The following is a 17,167-nucleotide window of genomic DNA, read 5'->3' as shown; positions in this document are numbered from 1 at the left end:
TCTCGTCAGTACCGGGAGGGTCATTTCAGGCGGAGTGAACCGTTTGAATATATAGTAACTCACCCATTACAAGGTTTCAATTATTGCATTGAATAGAGACAGATAGATTTCCAATCTTTTCGGGTTTAATAAAAATAAATGTATATAAAAGTTGATCATTTTAACAGTAAAAACTACTGAGCAAAACATTCTTGAATGGATTTCAATTCATATTATTTTCAAGTCATTTATAAGAACAAATAAGGTAGTGCCAATTTGAACTCAAACTGCATACTAAAAAATACATTGTATGGGATGGCAGCTTATGTATAGCTTCTTCAAAATTAAAATTTTTGTGTACACCGATATTATGTTAGCTTTTGGATAAATACAGTTATGAATTATTTATATTTTTATCATCATTAATTTCATAGCTTAGATGTATTAACAAACCATTGAATAAACAATGATTTTTTAACAAAAAAACATAATCGGGCAGGTTTTTATGAAATAATTTTTTTGAATACTGCAACACAATGATGTTGAATGTCTGTAGTGAAAAAATGATGTGAAAATAATAATTATTAGAACAAGAAGCTAAATCATTCTGCCATCAACAATATTGTCAATTTCACGTAAACGAATAAAAACAATTACACATATAAAAGGTCCTTTAAAATATCACATACAAGCTTATCACCTGCTTCAGTCTTCTGTATTTGAGGAAAAGAGAAAACTATCGTCAAGCATCCAACTTAAAAGCAATTTATTTTTTCCATTCTTCTTCCTGTTGAAGAAAAAACAAAATGATAAATTTATATAATACCAATGAATTATTGCGGACATTCGTGCTTATTAAACAAACCATTCTATAGAGTTGGATACATGAGAGCAGGGCCGGATTTGGAAGTCTGGAGGCCCTGGAGTAACGGAGGAGTGGAGGCCCCTAATAATTAATTATTTTCCAAATGAGAGATATAATTTTTTTGTGTCAAGTCTTTTCATTGTTGGAATATTGTAGTAATTCATTAAAAACTAAATTATCGCGTTAACGAATGGAACTCAGAGCTTTTTTCGACGGAAAGTCATTGATGATTTCGCTGAAATCTAGTTTACCTGTTAATATTTTAATATTTTTTCATCTTCATTTATTGTGGAGACCCCTCTCCTGTAGAGGCCTCGGGGCAGTAGCCAAGCCTGCCCTCCTCTGAATCCGGCCCTGGATGAGAGAATAATGCACATGCAACATCAACAAAATACGTGATAAAACACGTATTTTATTCGGCAAGCTTATCTTTAATGTTTATTGAAGAGACATAGGATATACAAATGTGAGTAGTCGGCAATTTTTCAAATTCTCTCGTCGATTCAATTGTTGAAATATCTGTAAAATGCGTTTCTCTATTTTACATGCATCGTCAGCTTTTTTTTAAACACTCGAAAAATAAATAATAATAATAAGTAGGTATTAACTGTGCCATAAAATACAAAATTACAGACAAAAAGACCAAGTACATTTGAAATGACATCAATCGAGCCCCCAAAAAAGGTAAAAACAGACGATACAAACAAAATATTAGGATTAAAATTTATTGGAATTGGAGTCCGCTGTCCAATCAGGATAGCCTCTTTGAGTTTTTTCTTCAAAGGAGTAGGAGAAGCTGCTTATTCGAGCGCATTTGGTCCGACTCCTCTTGTCCATAGTGAATAGAAGCTTCGTTCGAGGGCGCAGCTGTCTTACACGAGGCAATACTGCCACCTTAAGTTTTTCATTCACTTTGTCTTAAAAAAAAACACACTTACATTTTTTACGTGTCGCCACCTTTTCGGGAGCCCTTCGGATGAAATATACCCATCTATTGTCGAACTGACGACCTCGTTGACATCCAGCATGGTTACTGGCGTAGGGAGTCGCCAGTCCTCTCAAGACGTCTTTCACTTTAATATTTATTTGAACTTAACTCCATTTTAGAATACACATCTTTTCCTTTCTTTCTCAATTATTCAGATTTCGATATATGCGAGGTGAGAAGTTTTCAAATGAACCCCCTGCTTATTTTGATATGATCCAGATCGTACGTATCTTCATCACTCACAACAAAACGAACTAACTGGTTGTTTTCAGTGGTTTTAACAATAAAATAGATTTTTAATATTTCGTTGTGATGATTTACGAGTGTGTTACTTTTGTATATTTTTAAATTTTGTATAGGGTACTTATTTTATTTTGATATAATCTACAAAGTGAACTTTAATATTTTCACAAGAATTCCTACTCATTGAAACTTATTGTTATTCACAGTGAATATTTTCAAATTGTTATAGGCATGGATTTTTTTTCTTCCGTTATTTTATGTTATCTGTTCATTCCATAAAATATATATACATTTATTATCAATAATTGTATCACTTAACATAACAATTTTTCAAAGTCTTTGGGTCAGAGTAGGCTGTGCGCGGATTTTCGTTAATCATTTACATTATGGAATAATGTATTTTGTTCCAAGTCTTGGAGTATTTAATGCAATTAACATTGGCAACACTGATGTGGATGGAGCTGTCAAAGTGTCAACGGTCAAACTTTTAGTAAAAATTACTTAGAAAGGTTAGGAAACGATTGTAAAGAATTCATAAAAAAATCTCAGATATTATGTTACATGTACTTATGTACATACCATCAAGAAGTAATTATTATGTGAAGAATGGAATGTATATAATTATCAGTTTACACATGAGAATATAATTCCACTAGCTAAGAGTACCTAATCCTAGTAAAAACATTTTATATACCAAAACAAATGTTGAGTTCCTCGCATGAGAGTTTTAGCCAATTTTCTCTTGTTTCTATCTAGTTAGTTTATTTTAGTGACACAATCGAAGTTCCTACTTTATGTGGCTTTTCAAGGGTTCAGGGAAAGAAAAAACAAAATCAGGGTTGATAGGCCCTGGTCTAAAGGAACTTGTCCTTAGGACCAAACGTTTAGTCTGGGTGGTGTAAGCAGCTGGTAGATAAAATCGTCATGGGATTTCAGAACCTGTCCACACAGGAACAGTGTTCTGCGATCTTCAGGCGGCATTCAATTGTGTGACACATGAAATTCTGCTTAAAAAATTGGAGAGGTTCAAATTTGAGGAAAACTCAATTAACCTTGTTAGATCATATCTATCGGAACATAGACAATACATGTTTTTGAATAATAAGGCATCTGATACCAAAGAAATATGAAAGAAATATACTTGATTTATGTGATTGATTTCAAAACTGAAGATGACTCTGAGATTACGCAATTTGCTGACGACACATCATTATTGCTCCAAATTACGAGGCTATAGTTAATGAAATGAAAGTAGCAGAATCGAATGCTAATAGATAGCTGACAAATAATAAATTAAAATTGAATACTAATAAAACGCAACATTACTTTTTTACACACAAACAACTGTCTATACACCAAAATGAATCAATTAAATTTCTTGGATTCCAAATGGATCCAAAGCTCTCTTGGGAAAAACATGTAGATTTTATTTGCAAAAAATTGGCAACGAGCATTTATGTTATAAGACGTTTAATGGGCATCTCATCTATTGAAACCATTATCACTGCTTATCATTCACTTTTTATGTTCCATATATCTTATGGTTTAGTACTCTGGGACACTCGCCTCATGCAAAAAAAGTGTTTGGACTGCAAAGATAAGTTTTGCGAGTTATCTTCAAACTGGGTTATCAAGAAGACGTTAAAACAACATTTATTAATAATGAAATGTTTACATTACCTTCTCTTTACGTCTATTCGCGTATAAGTTATGCAAAAAAATCCTTATTTATATCTGAATCAAAACGATTTTCATTCACATAACACCAGACAATCACAACAGATTAAAATTGAATTCACAAGACTAAATCACTGCTGTTTTTCGAAAAATTATGATCCTATTTTATTTAACAAACTATCAAAAGATATAAAAAACTTAAATACAGCCTCGTTTACAAATTATATGAAGAATATCTGCCTGGAAAACGCTTTTTATAGTATCGACGAATTCTTATCATTTGACTTCAACACCAACTAATATTTTGAATTTACAATCTACGTAGACAGTGACATTTATATTGAAATTGTTCACATCTCATTTCCTTATTTGTTTATTTTTTATTTATTAATTTAGTGTTTTTATGGTATTCTTATGGTATATGATATTTGACAAAACCATATAATACTATTGTATTTTTTTATGGTGAATAAAGGATATTCTATTCTATTCCACATAAACGCAATTCTGCAAATGAAAGAGTTCCTAAATAGTGAAGTTCCACGTGTTTTAACCACTCGAAAAGTCACACGGAAGTTATATCTAGCTGGTGGTTGTTACATTTTTAGTCAGCACATTAGTGAGGCGTAGGTAGCAATATATTCAGTATGATCAGTGGATCATTGCTGATTTCAATGTTCATCATTCCAAATATTCCACAGCATGTGAACACCCACAATTTTGTTAATAAATATTAAGTTATACTTACTTTTTTACATAATTTTTTTTTCGTCCTTAGGTTTCCCTGATAGATCAGGGCAGTTTTTTTCGTGCAAAGCCAACCTCTCCAGGTTACCAATGAAATTGCATCCTTCAGTCTGACAAACAAGCTGGATGTCCTTTGAAAAACTTTTTGCAAGTAGACACTTTGCCTCCCCTAGCCTAACTTTGCAGAGAGGGCAGTCTCTGTGATTCTGCTTGCACTGTTGACACATAAGATGACCCGATGCACAAGTGTAGATATCACCTACCAAATATTCCAAGCAAATGATGCACTCCAAAGAGCGAGTAATCACCAAACTGTTACGATCCAGTATTTGTTCTCTGTCAACTCTACTCCGAGTCATGGTAACTTCAGGAAGGTCTTGCAAATCTCCGTCAACTAGTGTAACACTCAGAAGGATTTTTTGAGGGTTACCAAATAATTCGATTATGGTGTTTTTGTTGATAATTAGAGAATCTCTGTCAGTAGTCTTTGGGTTATCTCTGGAATGTAAGTGATGTTTTGAACTGCACAATCCTCTCTTGCATTTATAGCAGTGGAGTCTCTCGTCAAACTCAACTATATCTTGGTCGTTGTAAGAAAGGGATATCTGTGTCGAGGAATGAGAAGATATTTGTACATTGTACTTGTTGTACCTTTTGATAGGGCCTAAACTACCAACAAAAATATGGTCTTGTAGTATATAGATAATGAAATCCCCTGTGTCAGCCTTCAAGTAATGGACTGTGGAGGAAAGTACTCCAATATCTCTCTTAAGCACATTACCAAAAAAAATATTGGTGGGATGTTTCTTTTTGATGTGGTTCTCGAATTGAGCAATCTCGACTACTTCCTGACATTTATGTTGGTAATAAATAGGACAACGTATGCTCTTATACTGACATGTCTTTTCATGTTCTTCAATTTCAGTCCAAAGAATGATCTCATTGCAGTTCTTGTATATACAAGGGAATGAGAGGTGTTTGGCGAGGTTTTCGAAGCATAGATTTCTTACTGATCCTTTATATTCGATGTCTTTGCATCTCCCACACTGGTTTTCTTTACCGTCAGCTGAAAGAATTTTGATGGGGGGTACGGATAAGAAGTTATCGCAGAGGGTACACCTCATGTAGATGATTTCGTTTTCGAGGAGAGCTCTTGCCATTGTAAACCTGAAGATATAAAATGATTTATTTGTTTTCAAGTTATTCGAACAAGCAATATAGAATTGCACAACAGGAAGAAATATTTAAGATATCACAAATTTAAAGTGTATACTCCACAACAGTTGGGTTCTAAAAAAATAGAAGGCCTTTCATGAAGGAACTCAACAAGGCTTCTCAATGTCATGAATATATTTTTCCGTTAGCTGAAAGTCTTGCATTTGATATAATTGGACACATTAACAACTGCGAAGATTTGTATTCTTTCTGAAGAAAAGAAATGATAAAAATATAGAGAATATGAATTTTAAGATCCCCAAAGTAATTCACACAAACAGTTACAACCAATTTACGCCTGCAACAAAGTTTGTTGAGAAATGAGAGATTCTTCAAAACTTTATTCTCTATGAAGGGACACCTTTTGCTACCTTATAAAAATTCATGATTTTTGATTCAAGTAGCTCATAGACGGTCAATATCTTGATTCTATAGCTATGGAAAAAAGTCGATGATGTATTGATTTTTTTCAAACCAGTCTTTGCTTAGACAAAATGAAGAAAATTACAAGCTTGCATAATAATTTCAATGAGAGCTTCAGGTTGAAACAAGAGCCCAACAATCTACAGGGCTTTTCTTCTTGGTCAAAGTAAGAACGCTAAATCTCTCAAAATGGAAAAATAGGTAATAAAAATAAAAATTTGTACAACAGGTCACGTACTTTCTGAGCACAAACAACAGTCATAGTAGAAATTGTATTGTTAGAGCTTATTTAAGCTACATTGAAGCCTATTGATAAGACCTTCAATATATTGATCAATGTATATTGATCCATAATATTGACCATATAGGTATAGGGGGTGTTTTAGTTTTATTTTACAAATTAAGATGGTAGAAGATTGGAATAAAACCTTTTGGTCGACTACTTCTCTGTCATTGAGTAAATAGAAAGTCCAAAAGTTCCGAAGGAAAAAATAAAAAAAGTAAAAACTTTAAAATGATGTGTAGGCCATGTACAGAGTTTTCTTCATTTAAATACAAACTGGATGAAAAAAAATACTAAATAATTACTTTCAATTATGAATTCATTCAGTTTGTTCTCTGACAGAATAAATTTAATTCAATTACATTGGGTTAACTATTCAGAAGTCATTTTATAACAGAAAAACAAAATAGTATGTTAGTACTGTTTATAAAATTTAAAATTAAATATTTTCTATTTGAACAAGGTAACTCTTCGTCAATGAGACTATTAGATCACATATTTTGGAATATTTACCTTGATTTGACGAATTTTTGAAGAACCACGCAAAAAACAACCATCTATTTAAGCAAAAACATTCGAAAAAACATTCAAATTAAATCCATTTCAAAATATGTCAATCAGAATCAGTTCAGCCACCTTTTGACTTCACTGAAACTAAAAATAATGAAGAGGAAGAGGTTCTATTCTAGTGTCTGTAGACAGCAAACCCTTCACAGATGTACTTTGTCGCTTTTTTTACGTTACCGGTATACTGAAGTGAGCTATGGTTGTTAGGGGAATATGAAATTATATTTTGAACTTTTATTTATAAATCAAATCAGTCTATTAGATGCATATTGTAAAATTTATAAAAATTTTACAGTAATGAAATAAAATCTGACGGTTAACCTAAACTAGTCAACACTGAAGCTAAGAGATTTAAAAAATTGATAGTAAATGTCCTAATGAACGGAAATCTCAACCCTTTGATACCATTATCAGTATCAAATGTATGAAAATAATCTCTTGCGAAGGTAATTATTTCCCTATTAAAAGGAAATAACCAATAAGAAAAACTTGACCTAAGGCTAAGAGACTACGGCTAATCAACTCGGAACATCAACTCTGTTACTGGAGTAACACGCTGTGGATTTTTATCTACATAGTCAACTTTTTTGTCAAATTCATTCTGAATAAGACTCATTTCCGTGAACAATTTCTTTCTCCTACATATTTTGTGTAACCTGTTATAACTCTTTGGAGCCGTTTCAATTCTTCTTCAGTTGCAAAGATACGAATTACAATTCTTCCTAGTCTCTAATTCATATATCAATCACTTCGAAACCGATTAACCAAATTCAAAACGGTAAAAGTACTTGTATAGAGAATTGAAATAACTTTCAAGCGAAGGATCAGAAGACCCCCTTTCTATATGAAAAAAGTTGATATCGCCCTGTCTGTAGCGAGTGATATCATACCATTGGGGGACGTGGCAGATTGAGATCTGACACCATACTGTTGAGATCTTGAAAATGGTTTCAAAGCCGAAATCGATATATGAACACAAGGATACATTATATTTGAAAGTTTATTGGTTTGGCCACCGCATAGAAGTAAACACTATAAGCGCGGTGGTTTAGCTAACAAGAACTATTACTATTCATAGACAAATCTAGTGCTGTTGAATCTTTTGCTTTTTGACGACAAATATGTTACGACTTAATTCGAAAAATGGAATCATGAGTCAGGGCAAAGAAATGTGATATACAGAAACGATATTTGCTCAGTTTTTATTTTGGCACTAGATTATTATTTTGGCTTGCCGGGCTATCTTTATTTTACATGAAAATATAAACCTTTTCGAAGTATCCTTTGTGTTAGAAGAACATATCACGAAAATTGAAAGTTTATTGGTTTGGCCACCGTATAGAAGTGAACATTATACGGTGGTTTGGCTAATAAGAACTATTATCATTCATAGACGAATTTAGTGCTGTTGAATCTGCTGTTAATGACAAATATGTTACGACTTAATTCAAAAAACGGAATCATGAATCAGGGCTATACGGTGATGTGATATACGGAAAAGATATTTGTTCAGTTTTTATTTCGGCACTAGATTATTATTTTGGTTTACTGAGCTATCTTTATTTCACATGAAAATATAAACCCTTTCGAAAGTATTCTTTGTGTTTGAAGAACATATCACAAAAATTGAAAGTTTATTGGTTTGGCTTATAAGGACTATTACCTTTTATAGACAAATCTAGTGATATTGAATCTGGAATGGAATGGAATGGAATGAAAAGTCAGGGCAAAGAAATGTGAATAACTGAAACGAAATTTGCCCGACTTTTATTTCTTCTAGTATGATAACTTGTACACCTTTCTGTTTACACCTGAAAATAACGTTTCGTGTATATATTCATAATATTAATTTCCGCCACAGAGTAATAATCTCTCCACCTTCTTTCAGAACTGATCTTTTAGGCGATCATATAACTATCAAATCAGCAAAATTCACAAAAATATTTCCTTAGATTTCAAAATTGGTAATATTTAGAAATTCAGATGACAACTTAAAAATCATTTGTTTAGTGGCCATCATATTACGAAACATCCTCCATCTCGTAACTCGTAGACCAAACTTGCAACGTCACTACACATTTACAGTTTTGGTTGTGTTCATTCGAATCAGTAATCATAAGTTAACCTTTTCTGTGAAAGATGGCGCCCTATGTCCCTTCCACATATATGTTTAAAACTATTTTTGCAGTTTTTTTCATAATAATCAAGACAATCAAAAGTAAATTTGCTTCTTTAATAGTATTTTTTTCATTTGCTGCTATTCTTTTAGCTGAATCTCCGAGTTTCGACACATGTTCTAGATAAGAAAAGGACAACACAGTGTTTCTCATTTTCTTTGCCAGCCTTACCCACCTTCTATAATAAAACTCAGAGATTCTCCATTTTGGTTCCAACTACAGTTTTAGTATTTGTCAATAGTTTTAAGTAACATATGTCTTATACTTCAATTTTATTCTTAGTTTCAAAAACCACTTACAGATATATAAATATTTCTTCCTCGCCATTATGGTTTTCATTTATGCTCACAGAAATATTTTTAGGAGTTAGGTGGAAGAATAACAAAGTGGTTTTTATTGTTACCGAGTTGAACTTCAGCATTTATTTTCAATTTAGTCAACATTGATTAAACAATTGTAAAAACAAATATGTATCTGAGAATAATAAAGATGTTGTTATTATTATTATATTCGCAGGCCCTCTGTGAAGGTTGGGCTATTTTTAGAGCCACAGTGCATACGCCAAGATCCATTGGTTTAGGAATCCGTGTTAGGAATCACACGTTGAAAGGTAAGACCTCGTTAGTCCTTTGCTCGCACAAGTTTCTCAACTTCTGAGAGTGGTCGTTCGTATGGGGGCGACAACTGATTAATGGAAACACAGATTTTAAACAGATTTTTTGAAAAATATTATAGTGAAATCACGTCATCAGCGTTCGCTTTTGATTAAGACGTTTTGCAGCTGTGGGTGAAATAACTGAACGGGTTCTCTAGAAACATATTTATTTGAATAAAATTTTTTCTAAAACCAGCATTGGGCTTTCGAAAGCTAATACCCAAATTATAGATAATCCAAAACTGAACATAAATATCCCCCAGTAATAGTAAGCCTGAAAAATAAAATAAAATCAGAATTTTGTGTTAGATATTTGCCGTCAATTTATAAATGATGATAATATCAATAGATTCTCAATCTCAGAATGATAGGGTTAGAATAATAGTTCATATAGGTGTTAAAATGGAGAAGACTGAAGATTAGAACAATTGAACAATTGATAACGGTCATCTTGTTGAACCTACATCTGTCAAATTAGTTGTCATTTATTCAGTCTGTTTTGCCAAATCACCATGGAAGGATATATATCATTCAACAACACCCGCAACTAATAAACTTGTTTTATCAAAATGGATGTTTGGCAACGTACCGCGCGCTTCGCCACTAAATTTGGTGGCGTCTCTTACATTTCACGGTCGCCATAATCGTACTACCAAGAGGACTATTCGTTATGTGGTGGATACATTTTAGTCCACTGGTTCAGTAAACGATCAACCAACGCCCGTACTTCAACGAAACGGAAGATCTGCCGAAAACATCGTCGCTGTCTGTAAGAATGTACAAGAGAATCCGATCACAGCATATGTAACAATCATCAATGTCACTTCGCTTGGCGGGAGAAGTTCGCGCATATCCGTTGCGTTGATGAGTCCGCCATTTTGGGAAGTGACAGATTTTCTCATTCTGCTTTTGTCTTTGTTCTTGTTAGGACATATATGTTACCTGTGTTCTGTGCATATCGTGAATTTTAACTTTTAACATAATGGAAAAACTAATAGGTGTTGGATACGTTTGTGCTGTAAATAGTTGTAAAAGTAACAGTTCAAAATCCAAAATAAGTTTTTTCATGTTTCCGAATTGAATACCTGATGAATCTCTGTATTGTTATTTCAGAGCATTTCAAAATAGAATTCTTGACACACTCGGTAACCTGAGGATGACCAAAAATGAATTTGTTTATTTTATTTCTGACCGGGATATTATAAGCTTATATCGTCATAGTTACGCTATCAATAAAGAGGGTCATAACTCCCTTGGGACATTATAGATTTTATAATTCCCTCTACCTTTCACAAGTAAAAATAAATAGAAATGAAAACTGAACCATATGTTATTTATTCACGTCATTACAAATAATAAATGTACAATTTTGAAATGTTCCCTGAAAATTACTTCCGCCACTGGAAACAATTTCTTCTTTTGTATGCTGGAGCTTCTGTTCACTACAGTCGAGGTACCTGCCTCTTCTGATGACAAAGTAGACAACATACGCGCCGTTTTATTTCTCAATTCGATGCTATCCTCCAAATACCCCTCCGCCACCGTGGAACTTTTCCAACCTCCGTGTCTTTTTAAGTTAGTCATAGTTGCTCCTGCATTGGCTAGAGCAGTAGCAGAAGTGCGACGAAGGCAATGTCCCGTATAGGAAGATGAGTTTGGCAATCCTAAATACATTGCGATTTTGCTGGGGATTTTCCCAAACATGTTTTTTCCAATTGGCTGAGATGTACATTTATTTTGTCGGAAGCTCAAAAAAAATCGTTCAATACCTTTAGGACGCAAAGACATATAAAGTCTTAATAAAGGCAAAGCGGAGAACTCTTTTTCATCCACAACTGTAAATTTCTTCGATACACCAGTTTTACTTTCCGGTACGTTCACTACCATAACGAATCCCGGTCCTTTATATCCGATATCTTCATATTCAAAAGTTCCTGACTTCTGCATCCTCCAAAATAACCCATAATCAAAACAACCTATAACAAAAAAAGGAAATAAATACACACAAAAAGAAAAATAAGAAAAAAATTACCTTATGCAATAAATGAATATCATTAGGAGCGTCCTTTAGGAATCTGATAACATCTTTAGGAGATAAAACAGCAGACTTTTTCGGCTTATAACTCTTACTCTTCCGTTTCAAAAAAGCCTGTAGTTCATTGAACTTGGTGATATCTCGTTTCTCATGTATAGTCACCATCGATTTTAGCATTGACCATTTAGTCCATAAAGAATTCGGACTATACGTTTCTGACTGAAACGAATAAACACAATTACTACCAAATCTACCGAAAAACATAGAAAATTCCATATCAGTTCTTGAAAATATGCCAGAAATACAGTTTCAGTGACATCTTTTGGCATAACATTTTTCCGTGTCAGCCAGTCCAGATATATCTTGTATTCTTTTTGGTATACGGCTTCACTTTTCGATGGAATTAATGATTCTCTTGCTTGTTCAGCTTTTTTCAAAATATCCTCCATTATATTTGGGGTAGAAAACACGTTTTCACCGCAAACACAGCTTGATAACAAAGTTCTGTTTATAAACAAGTAACATAGCAACAACCTAGCAACAAGAAAACTCCACTATAATCAACGGTACCTGATTCAAATATACCGGGAAGGTAATGAATTGATACATTTTTCCGTTTCAAAAATGAACAAAATTTTATTGAAATCGGTCAGAAATAAAATTATCTATGTACCACGGGAATTAATGAGCCTTAATAACCTCAGGCAATTGCTGTCCCTCGGCCAGAGGCCCTCGGGACGCAAACTTTGCCATCGGTAATTAAGGCCCTCCTAATTCCCTTGATACATAAATAACTATTATTTCCTCCTTGGAAGTAAACTTCCAAAGCAATTTTGAGAATCTTATTGTAGAAACAAATGTCATTGTAGGATTTGTATCATTGTTTGAACAATTTAAATAAAACCATCCATGTGAAAATTCTCAATATCTCACCTTTTGAAGTTATATAGTAGAGTAAGATTATTTAATACATTAAAATATATAAATAGGAATTTCAAATCTCAGAAAAATATTGCCAAAAAAAGAAGGAAGAATAAAATAATAATTTGGAGACACGAATAAATGTTTCAAAATGAACAATTTGTATTTCTAGTATTTTCCAGCTACCCTGGAAACCTAGAAGGATCCTCAGTGGGTCAACTACATGATATTGACATTTCAGGAGTGTAAAAAACGTTCTGTGAACGTATTACTAAAATAGAATAAAAAGATTGGAGTAACAAAAGTAAGTTGAGGTTTGGATGGAACTTATCTATGTACCTATATATATAGTGTGACCCATATTTAATGGAAACACCTCCCCAAAATTGTTGTGAATCGATTTTAATAAGGGCATACTACGATATTTTTTCTTAGTCGAAAATAGGGATTTTTTATTAGCGATTTTTTTATTGAAAAAATCACTACGCCACTGGATTCAGAGTGCCTCTAAATAGGTGTGACCAGAATTTCATGAAAAAATATTCATTATTAACAAAGTTATGACAACTCAAAAATTCGAAAACTCACACAGCCAACAGTCACAATATATAATTTTTTTAACGAATTCAACAATAAAGTGCCGCCAGATTAAAAAAAAATGAGTAAATAGTTTTAATGAAAATAACGGAATCACATTCACACAATTCAACTAACAATCAAGTAAAAAATTTTAATAAACGTAACTAATAACTAATTATTGAAATGTTTCGATTCAGTGCAACAATTAATTTTAACTCATATTCTAGTGGCCTCTACTAATCCACCACGTATTTCGATACATGTGTCGTAGCGCTTACGAATGTTTCTGATTACGTTCCTTAGTTCTTGAGGACTAATATCTGCACATACCTGTCGAATTCTTGCACAAAGTTCTTTCTATAAAGTGGCTTCGTCGGTATATAAAATATTTTTTAGGAAATTTCTATTGTTTAAATATTTCCCTTGGCCCATAAACAATATTCCAGGCGCCTTGCTTCGTCGCCTTCTTGAAGTGTATGTAAAAATTTTGGCTTGAAAGGTTTAATATTCTTCGCCTTGAGACATCTCCGAATAGTTTCTCGTGGAATATTCAAATCTACAGTGGCATTCCTTATACTGGCATTAGGATTATTTCCGAAATAATCTAAAATGATTTGATCATTCCTGTTTCGTCTTTGTACAGGATTACTTTTTAACATCATTTTTGTTACTGCACCAGTTTCATTGAATATTTTATTTATTTTATTTACCGTACCGCAGCTAATACGAGGACGATCTGGATGTCTCTCATTAAATACTCTACAAACCTCTCTAGCACTTCTAACGTAATCTCCCGAAAGGCGTACAATTTCAATTTTCTCTCTTACGCTCAATCTTGCAGCCATGACACAAAATGATTCGAAGAACTGTAAGGTGAATATTGTTGACAATAGTACACTTAAATCTTTTACAACTAAGATTTAAATTGAAATATTAGGTCTTAGTTTTAGTTAATTTGCGTGAAAACTTGAATGTAATTCCGTTATTTTCATTAAAAACATTTACACTATTTGTTTTTTTTTTTCATCTGACGGCACTTTATTGTTGAAATCATAAAAAAAATATTCTCATGGCTATATCTGTTGATATAGGGTGTTTTTTGTAACTGTTAGCTGTTTGAGTTTTCGAATTTTTGAGTTGTCATAACTTTGTTAATAATGAATATTTTTTTATGAAATTTTGGTCACACCTGTTTAGAGGCACTCTGAATCCAGTGGCGTAGTGATTTTTTCAATAAAAAAATCGCTAATAAAAAATCCCGATTTTCGACTAAGAAAAAATATCGTAGTAGGAAACTTTAATAAACATTTCAAATGTTGTCTCAAGGTAGACCTTTTAGTACTTGACATTTCAAAAAAAAATTATTAAAATCGGTTTACAACTTAAAATTTTAGGGGGGTGTTTCCATTAAAAATGGGTCACAGTGTATAAAAAAAAAATACATTTATGTATGTTGAAAAAGAGTTCATTCTAAAATGCAAGGAGAACATCAATTCTTATAATAAAGAACAATCAATTCAACTGAAAGATTAATTAGTAATATACAAAATCATATTTATTTTAGAAAAGGTTGATCATAAAGTTTGATTCCTGGACAATTTCTCCTTCATATTCCAGTTGATTAAACCAGTGTATTACTACCGGTGATTTTAGAAATAATTTGGCTGTTTTGTCATTTTTTGAAAACAGCATGTAACCAGATAGAATGTCTGCACAAGGATTATTATATCAATTGAATTTGGGTCCATTCGTAAGGTATATCAAAATTATATGAGCAGGTGTGAACCTGTCCAAAACCATTTCGCGAGTCCTACCCTCTTATCGTCACTTTCCAAAATGGCGTCTAGATACTTTTCCACATCAAAGGCGGCATGTCCAAGTGTCCATGCTGATTGTTAACTATGCGTCGCTCACTATGCGTCGCAGACCACAATCTGGCGAATTTTGCACGTGACTTGGGCCTGCACCCGTACAAACAACAGACTGACCCGTAAACTGAAGGTATACGACTATAGACAACGACACATGTGTTCGCTGAATGGGCTCTGGAGTAGTAGGCAACTGACCCTAATTTACGTCGAAAAATTCTCTTCAGCGATGAGGCACATTTCTGGATAAATGGGTACGTGAATAGCCGGAATTGTCGAATTTTGGACGATACCAATCTACGTGAGATCCGAAAACGTCCAATGCACCCAGAAAACTTCACTGTTTGGTGTGGATTTTGGGTTGGCGGCGTCATCGCCGGCAATTTCCAAGAAAGGTTCGGAATATATGCTTGGTTGAGAATTGTGGGAACAAACATACCTGGCCCTTTCTTTTACGATGATCATTTGAATAGTGAAATGTATCCTCATTTTCTATTCAATGAATTTGATGGCTACTTAGATGAATTGCCACTGAATATCCGTCATGAAATACAATATTTTCAACAGGACGGCGCTCTTCCCCATAATGCAGCAATAGTAAGGGAACATTTAGATGCAATATTCTCAAGAAAATGAATTGGAAACAATGAAACAATTAACTGCCCAGCTCGATCCGCAGATCTTACTTCTTTAGATTTTTTTGTCTGGGGATACATGAAGGATAAAGTTTTTTCAACACCAGGTTCAGATATCGACCATCTCAAACAAAAAATAAGAGACGCATGTATTAGTATTAAACTTATTATGCTAGAAAACTGCCACAGAAATTGTCTGGACCGACAACTTAGGTCGTCAATTCGAACATTTAATGTAGAGTGCCATGTAGCTTTGATTTTCCGCATTGGTTTCATTTTTTCCAAAAGTTCATGATAAAATAAATTGTTTTTCTGTTTGATTGTTGTCACTGATGATGGTGGTTATTTCAAATGAAACGCTTTAAAAACATTAAATGTGATATACCCTTGGATTGTGAATTTATCGATCCATCAATATCTGTAAGAAAAAAGACAGGTCGGTATTTAAAAAAAAATTTGATGGTGGCCATGTTGACACGACATGTTTAAACGAATATTTATTATTATATCGTCATAGTACACTTCGAATACAATAACATTTTCCTTTTCTATTTTTTGATATTCTCCGAAACAACAATTCCATTCGAAAAACAAACGAAAAACAGCATTTTTAGTTTTCCCCGTATAACTCGAGAAGGGCGAGAGTCCCCGTAAATTTTCTTTGACCATTGTATGGTTCCCGATGACAGTTACTTTTTTTCTCATCCCATCTCTGCGTATCTGTTATGGTTTAGAATATAGCAATGTTAACAGATGATAAAAGAAACGGCCTGTATATAGGAGCATTTTGGGATTTTCAATTTATTTCCATGTTTCATTATAATTAACAACACATTCATGGCAATATCAATAAATATCAACTTTATCGAGACGTTACCAAAACTGGAGGGCATCACAACAAATTTTCAAATCCTTGAAAATAGTCGAACAATTTTCAAAAACATTTTTTTAATCCTATACGCGTTTTGCTATCACCGTAGTTTCATTGATAGTAATAAATAGTACACACGGGATTACAATTCTTATATAAAACTGTAATTTACCTTACTCAATTGATTAATAGTATATGAGATAACTTTTGAACTGAAGAAGAACAATTACACCTAGACCTCCCACCTGCTATTTGTAGAACAACTCAATTGGTTAATAGTTAATGAGATAACAGATAGAATTACAATCTCAGTTCTTGTACAGCAGGTAGATTTTGAGATAACAGGTAGAATTTGTGAAACAATTACAATTTCCGATATTGGACGGTATAGGTGAATTTTGAATATGAATAAAATTATTGGCACTATGAAAAAATATTT

General features: G+C 33.2%; 1 protein-coding gene across 3 annotated transcripts in view; it reads right to left on the bottom strand.

Annotated features, from left to right (window-relative positions):
• Positions 1-103: 103 nt before the first annotated feature.
• The window catches only part of LOC111501931 (nose resistant to fluoxetine protein 6), an 84,457-nt gene continuing 67,393 nt past the window's right edge, over positions 104-17,167 (bottom strand). Inside the window, exons 12-13 of one of the 3 annotated variants that reach the window (XR_012465221.1) lie at positions 4,501-5,666; positions 104-766 (exon numbers count right to left, since the gene is read on the bottom strand). Coding sequence is in view for 2 of the 3 variants with exons in the window: in XM_074174176.1 (XP_074030277.1) it covers positions 11,700-11,795; positions 11,852-12,073 (318 nt within the window). In the remaining variant the exon portion in view is untranslated. Of the gene's footprint in view, positions 767-4,500; positions 5,667-9,969; positions 10,094-11,684; positions 11,796-11,851; positions 12,074-17,167 lie in introns of those variants that run through there. The other 2 variants (XM_074174176.1, XM_074174177.1) reach the window with 2 other exon arrangements.

This window comes from Leptinotarsa decemlineata, unplaced genomic scaffold (genome assembly GCF_025532065.1).
Source record: "Leptinotarsa decemlineata unplaced genomic scaffold, Ldec_3_MD MMD2_tig00000505_RagTag_RagTag, whole genome shotgun sequence".
NCBI classification, from domain to species: domain Eukaryota; kingdom Metazoa; phylum Arthropoda; class Insecta; order Coleoptera; family Chrysomelidae; genus Leptinotarsa; species Leptinotarsa decemlineata.
Note: the sequence above shows the minus strand (reverse complement) of the source record. Positions and strands in the feature narration are given on the sequence as shown.